Genomic DNA, 14215 nt, shown 5'->3' with positions numbered 1-14215 from the left:
TGATGGTAGAACAGGCAGAGCTATCATGTGAGCTTTCCAGCTTCTGATTGCCAGTGAGTTTCAGTTCTACATAGCATATGAGAATTTTCCAGAAAGGCAATTTATTTGATGGGAAAGCAAAAATTAACAGTAACACATTCACTACCTTTCTAGTCATGTTGGTAAGGCTTGGAGAGCAGGTTTGGATATTGGGCTGGCTGTTTTCTTGACAGCTTTAAAGCTCATTTAAATGCATCTCAGAACGGTAGTGACTACAAGAAAAATTTATCTCCGTAGGATGTGGGTCCGGCAGTGTAAAATGAATTGGTACTCTTAATCTTGTCACCAAGTGAGTAAGTGTCTCGATAGCTATAGCCACCATACAGCTTTTGGGACTGACTGGTGATTTCAGAGGTGACACCAGAGACAAACGGACCTTGCGATTGACCTGTTCTTCCTAAACAGAGGTGACCAACAGATGAGTGGTGGAAATGTTGGTGATACTTGCATGGAGTTCATAGGTGAATGAGAGATCTGAGTCCCAGCAATGCCATTTTCACTCCTTTTGCACACATGAAATGCAGGCAGAATTGTTTGCAGCAGCATATGTTTCCTATATATTTTTTGAATTATTAAGATGGAAAGAAGGACCCACAGCACAATTTAGCAGCAAAGGTCTTGCAGACTGAATTTTGGCTTCCAGGGTGCTTAGATTTGGAATTTTAGTTTGTGTCTACTTATCTCTCAGTCTGCTAGATAAGAAAATTCCACACTTCAGCAACAGTTCTGCTGCAATAATTTCTTCATACAATATATCACAACTGAGCATTTAGTTCTATATCATCTCCATCTCGGTTGAACTGTCTCAAGCCATCTGATGTTACTCATCCTGTCTGTGAGATCCTTGTGGCCTCTTGATACTGCCCACATTCTTCCCAAGAGGAGATGACGACAGAGAGAAACATCAGCTCCACTCTGCACATGTACAGAGCATTAATCACTGCTGACTTGTACTGCTAATGAAGAAACCGCTCCCCCTCTCTCCAGCTCCTTCTCACATTTAACTGCATGCCTTGGTGGAAATTAGCACTAACCCCTGATTAAAAATGAAGTGAATCTTGAGATTGCCTCGGCTTCTTTGGAATAGCTGAAAGTTAAATTGTATTTTCTTTTTAATAAAAAAAGGGCAACAACCCACTTTCAGAAAGACAAATTTTTAAAATGTGGTTGACCCAGGTCTAAAGTGATCCTGAAGCAATTGCACTGAATAAATCAGTAAGCTCTTTATCACATTGAAGGCAGACAGAAAAGCGTGTGTGTTGTTTTGTTTTTTTCTGGGAGCAGGAGGAAGGTATGGCAATATCAGTAATTTTTGCCCCCCCTCATGCTCAGGTCCATTGGGAGACTATTAGCATGATTCACAATGGTTTGGGTGGACTTAGGGTAGGACCTTCCCTATGGAGCAGGAGGAGATATTCAGAGCCTGTTTCATGGGTGCTAACCAACAAATGCTGTCCAACTCTACATCTGTTAAGAGTGTCCTAGACAGTACAAAACCACGAGGTTCTCAAAGCCCAGTCTGAACAGTCCTGCATGCCCCCTGAAACAGAAGAAAGCTTGTCAATGCTACAAACTATTGAAACAGGACAAAGGGATGCTCAAGAGGACAACAGGTACAATAACTCTGACTGAGGCAGCATCCAACCTGGATGGTTACGAGCAGCTATGTGTCTGGTTTACACCTCAAACCTTTCAGAACTGGAGTTCCCCAAACTTCTCTGACTACCTCTGCCAGTGCCTACTACTTGCAAACCATTTATGAGAGGAGGATCAAGGTGTCTTTGTTCAGCTTGGAGAAGAGATGACTAAAGCAGTGGCTGTCTTTTAACTATTTTAGATGTGGGGATATACAAAAGATAAAGCCAGACTGTTCTTGGAAAAGCATGGTGAGGGAACAAGAGAGAGTGGACAGTAGAAACTCTGACTACCTCCAAGAAGAAGAGTTGTTCTCAATAAGAATGGTCAGCACCAGAGCTGGGACATAGATGTTGTGGACTGTCCAACCTGGGAGATACTCAAAATGCAACTGGATAAGGTGCTGAGCAACCGGATCTAACCTTAAAGTTAGCCCTGCTTTAAGCACAGCTTCCAACATAAATTATTCTGTGGTTCTGTATTTTTAAGAGGATGTCTTTATGACTAGAAATATTTTGCTTTTGACTGAATTGCTGCAAAATAAGTCATTTTCTGGAAAACTATTACCGCGTTCTCCTCCATTTTGCTCTTATCTGTAGTAAAGAAGTAGAGCAAATCAGAGCAAAGCCTGTTCAGGGTTGCCTAAGGTGACACCAGTTAAGTTGATGCCAGGCTCAGATCCAAATGACCACCTCAGGAGCTTCTTTTGTTTGAATTAGTCTTGCTGAGAAACCGTGTGAAATAGCACAGGAAAAAAATTCTCCTAAATTCTTTGCTTAGACATTCAGCACCCAAACACTTTTCTGTGCATGGACCTGAAGAGTTGATATGAGTTCACAACTTCAGCTTAACCTAGGTGGTCATGATGCAAAATAACCCTTAAGCTTCATTAAGTGGCTGCTATATTAGCAGCATAGAGTGATTGCATTAGTCTGGATGAGGTGTGGTGATTTTGTGGTGATTTAAGCTGTCCCCTCTGTCCCCTTTTCTGCCAAGTGACCAGCCAGCTTGAGCAGAAAGCACTGGCCAACCAAGGAGAAGCCTCTGGGGCTCTTTGGGTGTGCAGGGTCTGAGCTCAGGGCAATGCCAGGGTTGTAACTCAAGCTAACTTCAGTGAAAACAAACTCCTAACCTAGTAAAAGTACTCAACCTCCTGGAAAGCCTGGGAACAGTTTAGATAAAACATTGCATGGCTTTTCATGCCAGCTGCCTGTGCAAGTGATTTATGGACTGTAATATGCCATGGAACCAGACCACTTCATCGGTTTCCTTAAAGACAGAGAGGGCGATTGTGGCCGCATTTACTGAGCAGCATATCTGTTCCTTCAAGGCATCACCACTCCTCAAATAAAAGAAAACCTGCTTTTGAGGGAGCCAGACCTCTCTTTTTCTAAGAACACAGCAAATGTCTTGGTAGAATTGCATTTCAACAGCTTTGGATTTAGAAACATCAGAAGTAAATTCTGATTATTCATTTTGGATAAATAATGAACAACATAAAAATTGCTGACGTTAACCTTCATTGGAAAAGTTGGTTTAATGGGCCCCATAAAATCTTCTATTGATGGCAGGTTCATAAAGCTCCATATTGACTTCAGCTAAAGGCTATAACTTCTATCAATACTGTCAACAATTAATATTGACTAATAAAGGTATCCTGTAAACTGAGTCATAGCATTATGTTACTTTATGCTGCCATTAGCAAAATTTCATGTCTTCTTGAAAACATTTCTCCTATAAATCTGGGATTTCTCAAAATAGCCTGTGTGATAACTAGCTGCAGAGGGCCCACAGTAACACTGCTTCTGTGCGAAGTGACAGAGCAACCTTTCCATTTGCTAGACAGAATTTCTGAGTGTATCCCAGGCTTCGCATTCTCCAACAGCAGGTTTCAGGTTGTGAGGGGTTTGTTTGCAAATGTTTGTCACACCTTTACCTGTGCCAAGAAAATACAAAATAAAGATGTCCACATTTTATCTGTGTACATTGAAGGCTTAAGATTTTGTCCTTAGTCCCTGTTTTCCTCTTCCTCTGCACCTTGTGTTTGGATACTTTTATACCCTCAATTCAATGGCAATCCCTACACTGAAGTTATGTGTCTCTCTTGCAGCTCTGGGCAAATTTTTCTCACCTGAATCTGGCTGATGTCTCTTATCTCTTCCCTTCTTCCCAGGGAAGTCTGTTTCAAGTACCAACTCAAGCTCTCCAACAGCATGATTTGGGTTGTAATATTTTCCCTTGCATTCTTTGTGTTCCATACCTCTATTTTTTGTCAGTATGAACAACACAATTAGATTCTGCACACCGTCCCTCTCTAGATTATATTTACGCTACACAGATTTTATATTTTTGACTACGATATAGACTTTCTCATTCAAAATACTCAACACCTAAGACAAATGCCTAGGAGCCAAGTAAACTTCTATGTTTGGACAGCACTTAAAATACTGCAGATATGTTCTCCACCTTGCTGTCTTCCCTTTTCTAATTGCTATGGTGGTTCAACAAATGGTTAGTGTGTCATCGAATTTAAGGGAAGAGGAATTGGAGGTTGTCTCAGTCCTGACATTAGTACTCCTTCCTCTGTTATTAGTTTCAGTAAAGCCTTTCAAGGCATGTGCTGTTGCTAATGTGTTGTTGCTAATATAATTTCATTTGTAAGTGATCTGTAGGTACAGAGTTGCATTTGCACATGTAGAGATAGCATTACGGAAACTGGTGAAAAAGACTCCAGTAGCTAATGTAATTCTTCTCTCTTAAGGAAAAAAAAATGGCTAAAATTCTGTGGTTTGCTTTTCTTAGGAGGCATGGAAAGAAAAATGTATGGTATAGGTTCACAGCTGCTCATACACCACTATATAAAGCGCAGGAGAGGGACATGGAAACGAGAACAGGACGCAAGTGCAAGGTGTTTGCTTTGGGGAGCGTGCAAGATCCCTCTGTCTTTTGATGAAAACACAAAGCTAGGAAGTAAAATGCTAAACTCTGGCACTGCATTATCTGCCTGTCCTACTGAGTAAAACCCTGTAAGACACTACACCACGAAACTTAAAAAAAATATATCATAAAGATATATTTTTAAGAAAATTCTTCTGTACATCCGTTAAATAGAAGGTTGTTTATCTTTGAACTTTGCCTAATATATTATTATCACTGAACAGAAACTTAATAAGATTCCACTGTAATTTTGTTGGAGTTAAACATAAAATCATGTGGGTGGTGTATGTCTCACTGTGTCATGGCTTCCAAAGGAAAAGTTATCATCATTTGTCACTATAATACTGTGGCAAAAAGCATAACGAGAACAAGCAATGCAGTCATTTCACATCAGCTTTCAGAACTGAGCTCAAGCGCCCGATGACTTGTACGCAGCAGCTATATTAAGAAGCAGGCTGTGCCATAATTGAATTAAAGGTGCAAAGGCATATATGGCTGTGTGAACCCCCGGGTCAAGCTGCAATTGAATCAAAATCCTCTCTCCTTCCTACACTGCTTGGCAGAACTGCTGACCAAAAGGTTCGCAGGACTTACAAAAGGCATGCAGGAGTCCCTGCAGCTGGGGATGCAAAGTTACTGAGATAAAAAATTCGTGACCTTCAGCTTTTATTTCTCACAAAGAAAAAGGCTTCTAAAAATATTTCACCACCGTTTTCCTTCAGAGAGCAGTCAGCCGATTTACATAAATGAAACGGCTCCTGTCAAGGAACCAGTGAGGAAAAGAAGGAAATTATCTGCCCCGAAAATCTGTAGCAAAGATAAGAGCAGCATCAGCCAGGGGAGGGGAGATTTAAATGCTTTTTGTCTGAAAGGTCGCTACAAAAAGCAGAGAAAGTATTACAGCCGCTTAATGATCTCTGTCGCTGTGATAAATAAGTAGGAGCTTCTCCAGCAGTTTATTAACAAACACACTGTAGGACAGTACAAAAGGCTGCGACACAGTGCTATTAGAAGAGTGTTTTCACTGAGTCTGATAAAAAAAAAAATACAACTAAGGAAGATTAAGGTGGAGTGGCAAGAAGTGGCATTACTGGTCGAGCTCGAGGCTGCCATGGCACTTACCAGTTTCGGTATTCTCGTGCTCTGTGTCGGTGAGGGTGAGGTTGGAGTTGGCCCGGCTCGATAAGCAGGAGCTGCGCCCAGACTTGGTGTTGCGTCCCCAGAGCCTCACGGGGTGCTCGGGTGACATGACCACGTCTGCCTCTGTGTCGGCATCTGAGCCAGTGCTGATGGAGTAGCCGCAGTGAGGCAGCCCGATATCAGTCCGGTACAAAGTCCCGTGTGTGGGCGTCACGTCTTCAAGACCCAGCTCTCGCAAGGAGAAGTTGGCTCCTGGGAGAAAACACAGCAGCCTGGTTATTCTTTAATAGGGGACAGTTTCATATAGCACGTGTCAAATGGCAGAACCATTCGTTTTCTGTCTTCAAATGAGACCCTCCAGCTCCAGAGTCCTAACATCATAGGAAAAGTTGCCCTGTTTCATGGCGTTGGTTAATGGGACACAAAGTGACTATGCCAAGACCAAAAAAACAGCTGGATTCCTGCCTCTGGAACCTTGTCTCTGACTAAAACTCAGGACTTGCTCAATAAAATCATCACATATGAAAGCAAAGGGGATGGAATTCTTTGGGAGAAAGAGAAAAGCAAAATGGGGAATGCAATGATTAAAAAAAAAATCATATACCTTGCAACTGTACTACAGTAGGAAATTTGAGTGAGTTCTGCTCCTTGAAATCAATGAAATTACATATTGGGGATTTAAATTTCCTTGGGTGATCTCACTTTCCTCTGGCTGACCACTCACGATTTGACTCGGTTTAGCCATTCATTCTGACACAGTCACAGCGGAGGTTATTTGGCTGCAAATAGATGCCATTGTTTAGCTGACTAAAAATATAACCTGAAAAATGACTCTTGAGTTCATGTCTCATTACCTGCTGAGCTTCAAAATCAGACCAAATCGATGTGAAGGAGTCTTCAAATATTAGCACGCTTTGTTCAGAAAGTTGCATGAGAGAGCTGGGGAGAGCAATTAGTGCTTCTATTTTAATACATATTTATTTATTAATGCACTCTTTTATTTTGCAGTCCTGAATGTCTTTAAAGGTTTTCGGCCACCTGTGAGTGCCTTTATCTGCACCGTGCATTTACGTGGCACAACGTGCCCCGCTCCTGTTACAGTACGCCTCGGTCAGACAGATTAAGGAACTTTATCTATTAACCAGTAGGAGGCATCAGGCCCTGGACTGTGGCCAGATACCAACACCGCTGATCACAATCAGTCTAGTTGGCTTCCTCCTGTTATTTCAATAAATAAATCCCCTGCAATCAAAAGAGTTGTTGAGCCCAAACCGCCAAGTTCATGTGCAAGCCCCAGACTCAGTTTTAGAGCAGTGTTTGTGGCTCAGACGTGTTTCTACAGGCTGGATCTGAACGCATGATCTCCAGGACAGTTCAGTCCCCAACCTCACTTAGAACAGCAAAGTTCTTATCTATTCGTTATTGAAATTCATTCCGCAGGTCTGGACCTCAGCCTCAAGATTGTATCCAAAACTGAGTTATGCTTCTCTCCGTGCTCAAAACCACAAGAGCATGTGGTTCTCCTCGCGTTTTTATTTGTTGATGTAAAATATCACATGGTGGAAAACATGAATCCAATAGAAACAGTCAGATTTCTACTTTTCCAGAGTCTGGTTTCATGCTTGTGGAAACACTCTGGCTTGTCCTCGTGCCCTGCTGGGCGGGGAAGGGTTCGTATTATAGCACACGTGCACTGAATGATCAGCTGCTCTTTTACCGTGCTTTTTCATTCCAGTGACTTTGCATCTCAGAGGGAACAGAGAGAAGGAGATGTTTGAATGCAAAGTGAATAACGGGACTGGACAACATGTCAACCTAAAGTTCGGTAAAGGAACTGCTTGATGTCAGGAGGAAATAACCATGGTTCAGCTGATTATGGATCTACAGCTGATAACATTTAAACTGTATAAAGCATTCATGAACTTCACACGTTCTTAATTGACCAGAAAAGATTAAAGCTTTCAGACAGAGTGGACAGATGAGGATGCTTGGGGCTCACACATCCGTTGAACCCTGTAGCCTTGCTTGGGGAGCACAGTGCAAGCTTGTGGCAGATTAATCCATTTAACTTGGCTGCAAAACAAGTATGAGAGAGCATCCTCTTACCACTCCACAACACGAAGTAACAAATGAACTTGACCTAAATTACAAAAGCAAAGAAGTAGTAAATCCCTAGAGACCTCACTCTTCCAGTTTTGACTTTTGGGCAAAGCTGGGATAGTTTTCAAACCATCCTCTGTGGAGAACTGGAGAACAGCATCTTTTGGTTTTGCTTGTACATTTGAGTCACCAATGGTGACTTCCACCTTCCCCTGCAACAAGCCACACTCATCATCCAACACATCAACATGCAGTGTGACTGATACTCTTCAGTAACAGCAGCTCATAAATTATGAAAAATGACTGCTACAATTAACTGAAAATCAAATTTATTTGCAATAAACAGCAGGAGATGCATCGATTTTCATATTCTGTGCTCACTGTTGCCTTTTAAGCTGGAAGAACTCAAGTCAATAAAAGGAAGATAATAAATATCTGAGACTTTTTAATTCAGATCTGGTCTATTTTTTCCTGTGCTGACTTGCACGTTTGCTGGCACTCACACTCTAGCTAAAACCATTTAAATGCTGACTTGTTTATTTACTGAATTTATTCGGTCAATTTGAAATGTTTCCCTCCTCTGCCTTCCAAACCAATGCAGGAGAGAAATTCACTTTGCTTTGTTGATGTCGTGCAAGCTAATAAGGCATGGTTTCAGTTGGCATTAGCCCAAGAAGCACCACAAAGTGAGGTCCATTTATGGCTTTCTGCCAGTGGAAAATGTGGCACAGAAAGTCCAGGGTAATTGTTATCATTCTTCAGAACAGTTTGGGGACTCTCAGGAGAAACTGGGAGAAAATTATAAAATGAAAAACCTGTGGGTGATATATCAGAAGTAGAATCAGCCCCCTGATGTGGTTAACCTTAACCTCTCAATCAATTTCAGCCACTTAGACCAATAGTTTTTAGCATTTTTCAGTATCCTACAGTTTTTTTTTTTTTTTTTTTTTTTTTTTCCTAGGGAATTATGAGCTTCTGTATAGCAAATTTATACTCCCTGTCAATAGACTGGCTTTTCTTATTTCTCTTTTGTGGACTTCTTAGGAGAAGTCCATAGATCTGCGTGGCCTCATAGACCCTCAGGCTGAAAACCGCTGACCTATACTAATTCACATCTACCCTGCATGGTGAATATATTGTATGAAGTGAGCAAACTCAATGACCTAAAAGGTTTCCTTTTCTTTATAACTTCTTAGATTCCTTAGAGAGGATGAAGTACTTCAGAGTTGCTAAGAGGGAAACTCTTTTTATGACTGCAAACTATTACTTACAACACCTACTGCCCCTTTTGTTAATTATTGCCTGCTGCAACTTTCCTGAAATACAAATACCAAGACTATGCGCCCTAAGAGACTTCTGTAAGTCATTTTCCTTGGGAATGCCTTAAAGATGAGTTTTGCACCAAAACCACAACTGCATGGTGTTTGAAGAGTGAAATTAAGCAGTCCCCAAGTTAAACTAGTACGGTTGTATGCATTCGCTTTGGAGAATCAGCTTCTCTAAACACCAGTGGGCGAGCTCAGAGCAGTCAGGGTCAGCTCTTTTATGTTCATTGTCTGGATTGCTGCCTATTCCATTCGACTCGCTCTGCCATTTTATGCTTTTCTCTATGGACTTCTAAAAATAATTTATGTGAAACCCTGCTTGGTTTCTGAACTAAGTTACTCATGTCTCTACAGAAAAATGAAAATGAGACTATGAGATTATAGAAACAGCCAGAAATCTACCTCATGTAGGCAACAACAGCATCAAAAATGTAACTGCACCTGACTTCAAGCTAGCAATAAAAAGGAAAATATCTGGAATGTCAGTTAGGACTCTGGAGCCCATGCTGACCCATATTCACTAAATGGAGTCCTAAAAGTCCTAAACGTGTCTCTTCGCCACCCTTTTAATACTAGAACTTGTCCCTGTCTCAAACCCATAGCCTGCAGGCCATGTACAACGTCAAGGATGTTTCAGCTCATCTGCAGTTTCTCCAGGCTTCTTGGGTTTTTCTGTAGCCCTGATGGACAGTGTGACAGTAGTAATATCCCTTGGTTGTCTTCTGCCTTGGGATCTTTGTTGACTTCATGACAGAGCAGGCACATGACATAAAAAAAAAAGGACACCTAAGCAGGCAGGGACTTCAGAATCACAGACCAGATGAGTTTGGAAGAGACCTCTGGAAGTCATCTGGTCCAACAGCCCTGCTCAAACAGGAACACCTAGAGCAGATTGCTCAGGAATTTCCAGGACTTTTCATGCAACATCAGTATACATGGAGATGGACTGTGCAGCATGTTCCCACTGTGTCTGGTTTCACAGCGGGAAGTGTCAATGGGCTGTTGCAGATGCACACAACACATACAAGACAGCCTCCAACTTTCTTCTAGAATGTGGGATAAGAGTAGTACCTCTCTGTACTCCCAACACTCATAATTAGAGAATGTCTTTTAGTTGATGCTAATGAACACAGGCTAGTGGTATCCCACTTAAAGTCATCAGTTTGCATACATCCCACAATTGTACAAAACAATGAAGATGTTCCTTGCTGCTTTCCTTCACTATATCTTGCTTTCAGCTTCACAGTCCTTCAAAAGCAGCCCCCTACCCACCCCAAGCTCTCAGCACCGAGTTGTTTAACTCTCACTGCTTACAGCAGCTCCTGCTGAGATGTGCTCACCTGCTCTGCAGAATTCATCAGCCTCCTGGTGCACCATATCTTTGACCCGATTGCTGTAGGTCAACCTGGAGTCTTGATCATAAGCCTTCAGGGTCTCGCTGGAGCTGTAGGACTTCTGGGGAACCTTGCTGTCCTCACTCTCCGCTGAGGAGCTGGTGTAGCGGCGCTCGGTATCGCGGCGCCGAGTCAGAGATCGATACGGTTTCCTTTCTTTTACATCCATGGCACTCTTGTCTGAGTATTCAACATTAAAATAATGACGTCCGTGTAGTGGTCAGAATGGGATAATCTGAAAGAGAGAATGAAAGAAATAGTACCTATGCTCATGCCTTTGGGCACCAGAAGTCTAATTTGCCTTTTTTATACATTCTTGCACTGAACAAAAGAGAGGTTACTTAATGGACTGCAGGAAAACCCTCCTAGAGCAATTACCGATGGGAAGAAAGTCTCAATTATGTGTGACTCAGAACTTTACTAATTACACTGGCTAACGGGATACATGCACGCAGCAACCTGCATCTGTCCAAACCGGGCTTGAGCTTGTGGATTTCAAACTGATTGTGATTTTCTGTGTCTTATTTCCACAGGAAGTGACTCAGACACCTCCTGGAGGCACATTTTATGTACAACAGTCACCTAATTGGTGGGAAATCGGGCCATGCTGAAATGTCTCTATTTGGGCACATGGAAGACTTTGGAAAATGCTGTCCTATGCTTTTAAAAGTGTTTTGGTACATTACGAGTTTATTAGGAATGAAAAAAATAATGAGAGTGTGTAAGAAAGCAAACAGGAAGAGAGAGGGAGGAAAGAAGAATGAAGGGATGAGATATGGATGGAAATCAGATGCAAATATCTTTGTATTCAGATAGCTCCTCTTTACCCAGCTAGAAACATATTAGAACTTAGCAGAGTTGAGAAAGTGCAAACAAATGTTGCATGCTCTCCTTCATGTAACAGCATGGCCTGGGATATTTGTCTGTGGAAAACCAGTGTGTATACGCACTGGAATGAAAGCACGTCTGCACACAGAGAAAACTGATATAAAAAATACACCATGTATTAAAAGTACGTTTGTCAAAATAATTAATAAATTGTCTTTTCACTTTAAGTTTATTAAATGCAACAGAACAGAAACACTGAAAAAAAAAAAAGCTCAATGACTTGCAGCAAGATGGTAAAATACATTCTTGAATTCTTGAGTACCTAAACTGGTTTACACGGAAAATACTGAGAAAACCCACAAACCAAGCATTATTATTATTATTTTATTTATTTATTTATTTATTTTGCAAATCTGCAATTACAGGTTGGGTTTCTTGGGAGCTGAGCCCTCCTAACTGCAAAAAAACAGGAGCTGTGTCTTGGAATGCTAGACCAGAATATGGTTGTTTACTAGAAAGGAAAAGGAATTGAAAATACCTATCACTCCTCAGTCTTTTTCATACTGAGTAAGTATGGAAATACACTGGCAAGGAATTAATCACATTCCATTGGTGTTTCTGTCTTGAAAGGCTAAATCCTGAACGTGCTAATGAAATCTTGATCCTCTACACTTCTAGAGCCCAGCCTTGTTTTCGATGCTATGCCCTGGATTTGTGCTGCAGCACAACACAGCTACAACACAACTGTAAAGGTGAGATGTGTTGGGAGTTTTACAGGTTGGTTTAGAGGGATGTGGTGTAACACAGCATTTGTGGCTCTCCAAAAGCCTGTGAGGAATGGAAGACCCTGACAATTCATAATACCCTACAATTTGTAATAGTAATGCAGGAGCTTGAAGACAGCATTTTATTACAAATTTCTCACTCACTGAGCTGTCTGGTGCAAGCATAATTAAGTGTATTCTCTAAGTATTCTAAGCTGATGAGGGACTGCAGGAGGGAGTCTCTGCCTTTCTTCTCAGCACTGCTGAGGCCGCCCCTGGAGTGCTGGGCCCAGCACTGGGCCCCCCCAGCACCAGCACGAGCTGGGGACCCTGGGGAGAGCCCAGCGCAGGGCCCCCGAGGTGCCGAAGGGCCTGGAGCACCTCTGCCGTGAGGAGAGGCTGCGAGAGCTGGGGCTGCTGGGCCTGGAGCAGAGGAGGCTCCGGGGGCTGCCAGCCATGGCCACCAGCACTGCCGGGAGGTGCCGAGAGGCCGGAGCCAGGCTCTGCTCAGGGGTGCCCAGGGCCAGGCCCAGAGGCCCCGGGCCCAGCCTGGAGCCCAGGAGGTGCCCTCTGCCCCTCAGGAAGCACTGCTGGGCTGGGCGGGTGCCGGAGCCCTGGCACAGGCTGCTCAGAGAGGGGCTGGGGGCTCCTCCTTGGGGATCTCCAGCAGCCGCCTGGACGTGGGGCTGGGCCCCCTGCTCGGGGTGGCCCTGCTGGAGCAGTGCTGGCACCACAGGGACCCGCAGCTGCCCGACACCACCAGCCATTCAAGGATCCCATGGAGCAAGGGCTGTGGGATGGCCATGAGATACACTGGCAGCTGGTCAGAGAAAAAGACAGTCCTGCTCTTGTTTCTGCAACTCTGACTTTACAAAGACTGCTCACTGGGTTTTGTCCCTTTAACCTCCAAAAGGAACTTTGCAATGACAGAACCAAATTCTGACAACTTGTGTAGTTTCTGTTGCACTCTTCTCAGAAATTAAGACACTACTTCAAAAACAAAAATCCACTGAATTCTCTCCCAGTCTATTCCAGTGATGGCAGCAGACCAAGTTCACACATCCTATTTGTCAGCAAAGCACAGAGAACCTATTGAACATGAATGGAGGATTGGGAGTGTATGCCATAAATGAGCTTTACTCAAGTCATCTGCAGAGCTTCTGAGCACCGCTTTGATTTTAAACATGTGTTTAAACCCACCAAATTCACTGATCTATTTTCATTCATGAACTGTGTACATTTAATACAGTGAGTGCAAATGGGATTCCTCACTGCCCAAAATTTATGCACATTAAGCATTTTGCTGAATAAGGGCCTGAGAGATGGAAAGACTTCAGACTGAATGAAGAAGAAACAGTCTTCTAAGGATCTGCTTAATATAGTAATAGTGTTTAAGAGGTCTACCAAATAAAGGTAGACATTTCGCTGTATTGAATTAAGTTTATTGGTACTTAGTTCAAAAATGTAAATGGAATAGAACATCTGACTGCTCTTCATTACACTATCTTCCTCCCTTAAAAAACAAAGCCTTTTTTGTTTGGAAAAATGTGACTTTTTTTTTTTTTCCGATTGTTATTGAATTGGTTTATCTCCTTTATACTACCTCTGTTTGTGTGAAATCCTCAAAAGGACCAGGTTTGTTATACCTTTCAATAAAACACTTTAAAACAGGCTCCTTCACAAGGACGCTGTAGTAAGAGCTGTTATAATGAACACTGACATTGTGGTTTATTGTCATGAGGGCTGGAGATAGCAAAATTTGAGCAAGAAAAGCAGTTACTGTATTCTACAAAAAAGAAATGAGGAAAGGGGACTTCTATCTGCTCATGAGTATTGCAGTAATTCCTACGAAGGGTCAGTCATTTATAAACCCACTAGCAGGAGAAGCACACGTGCCAAGAAAACCTTTCTGCACAGTTAGAGCCACAAGGTACAAACAGGGTCTGTAATTACCATTAGTAACCTTGCAACTTAGGAAATGGCCAAAAAAACATGAGGAAATTGACTGAATTCCCACCAGATGAAGGTTTTTCTTTTCGTAAAGAAAGGTGCT

General features: G+C 42.4%; 1 protein-coding gene across 12 annotated transcripts in view; it reads right to left on the bottom strand.

Annotated features, from left to right (window-relative positions):
- The window catches only part of TENM4 (teneurin transmembrane protein 4), an 879437-nt gene that overhangs the window by 331554 nt on the left and 533668 nt on the right, over nt 1–14215 (bottom strand). For all 12 annotated transcript variants that reach the window (XM_040544436.1, XM_040544433.1, XM_040544442.1 and 9 more), the window contains 2 exons: nt 10517–10805; nt 5734–6003 (listed from right to left, as the gene is read on the bottom strand). In XM_040544436.1, coding sequence (XP_040400370.1) covers nt 5734–6003; nt 10517–10739 — 493 coding nt within the window. In that variant the 5' untranslated portion in view covers nt 10740–10805. The remainder of the gene's footprint in view (nt 1–5733; nt 6004–10516; nt 10806–14215) is intronic.

Source organism: Cygnus olor, chromosome 1, assembly GCF_009769625.2.
Source record: "Cygnus olor isolate bCygOlo1 chromosome 1, bCygOlo1.pri.v2, whole genome shotgun sequence".
Lineage (NCBI taxonomy): Eukaryota > Metazoa > Chordata > Aves > Anseriformes > Anatidae > Cygnus > Cygnus olor.
Note: the sequence above shows the minus strand (reverse complement) of the source record. Positions and strands in the feature narration are given on the sequence as shown.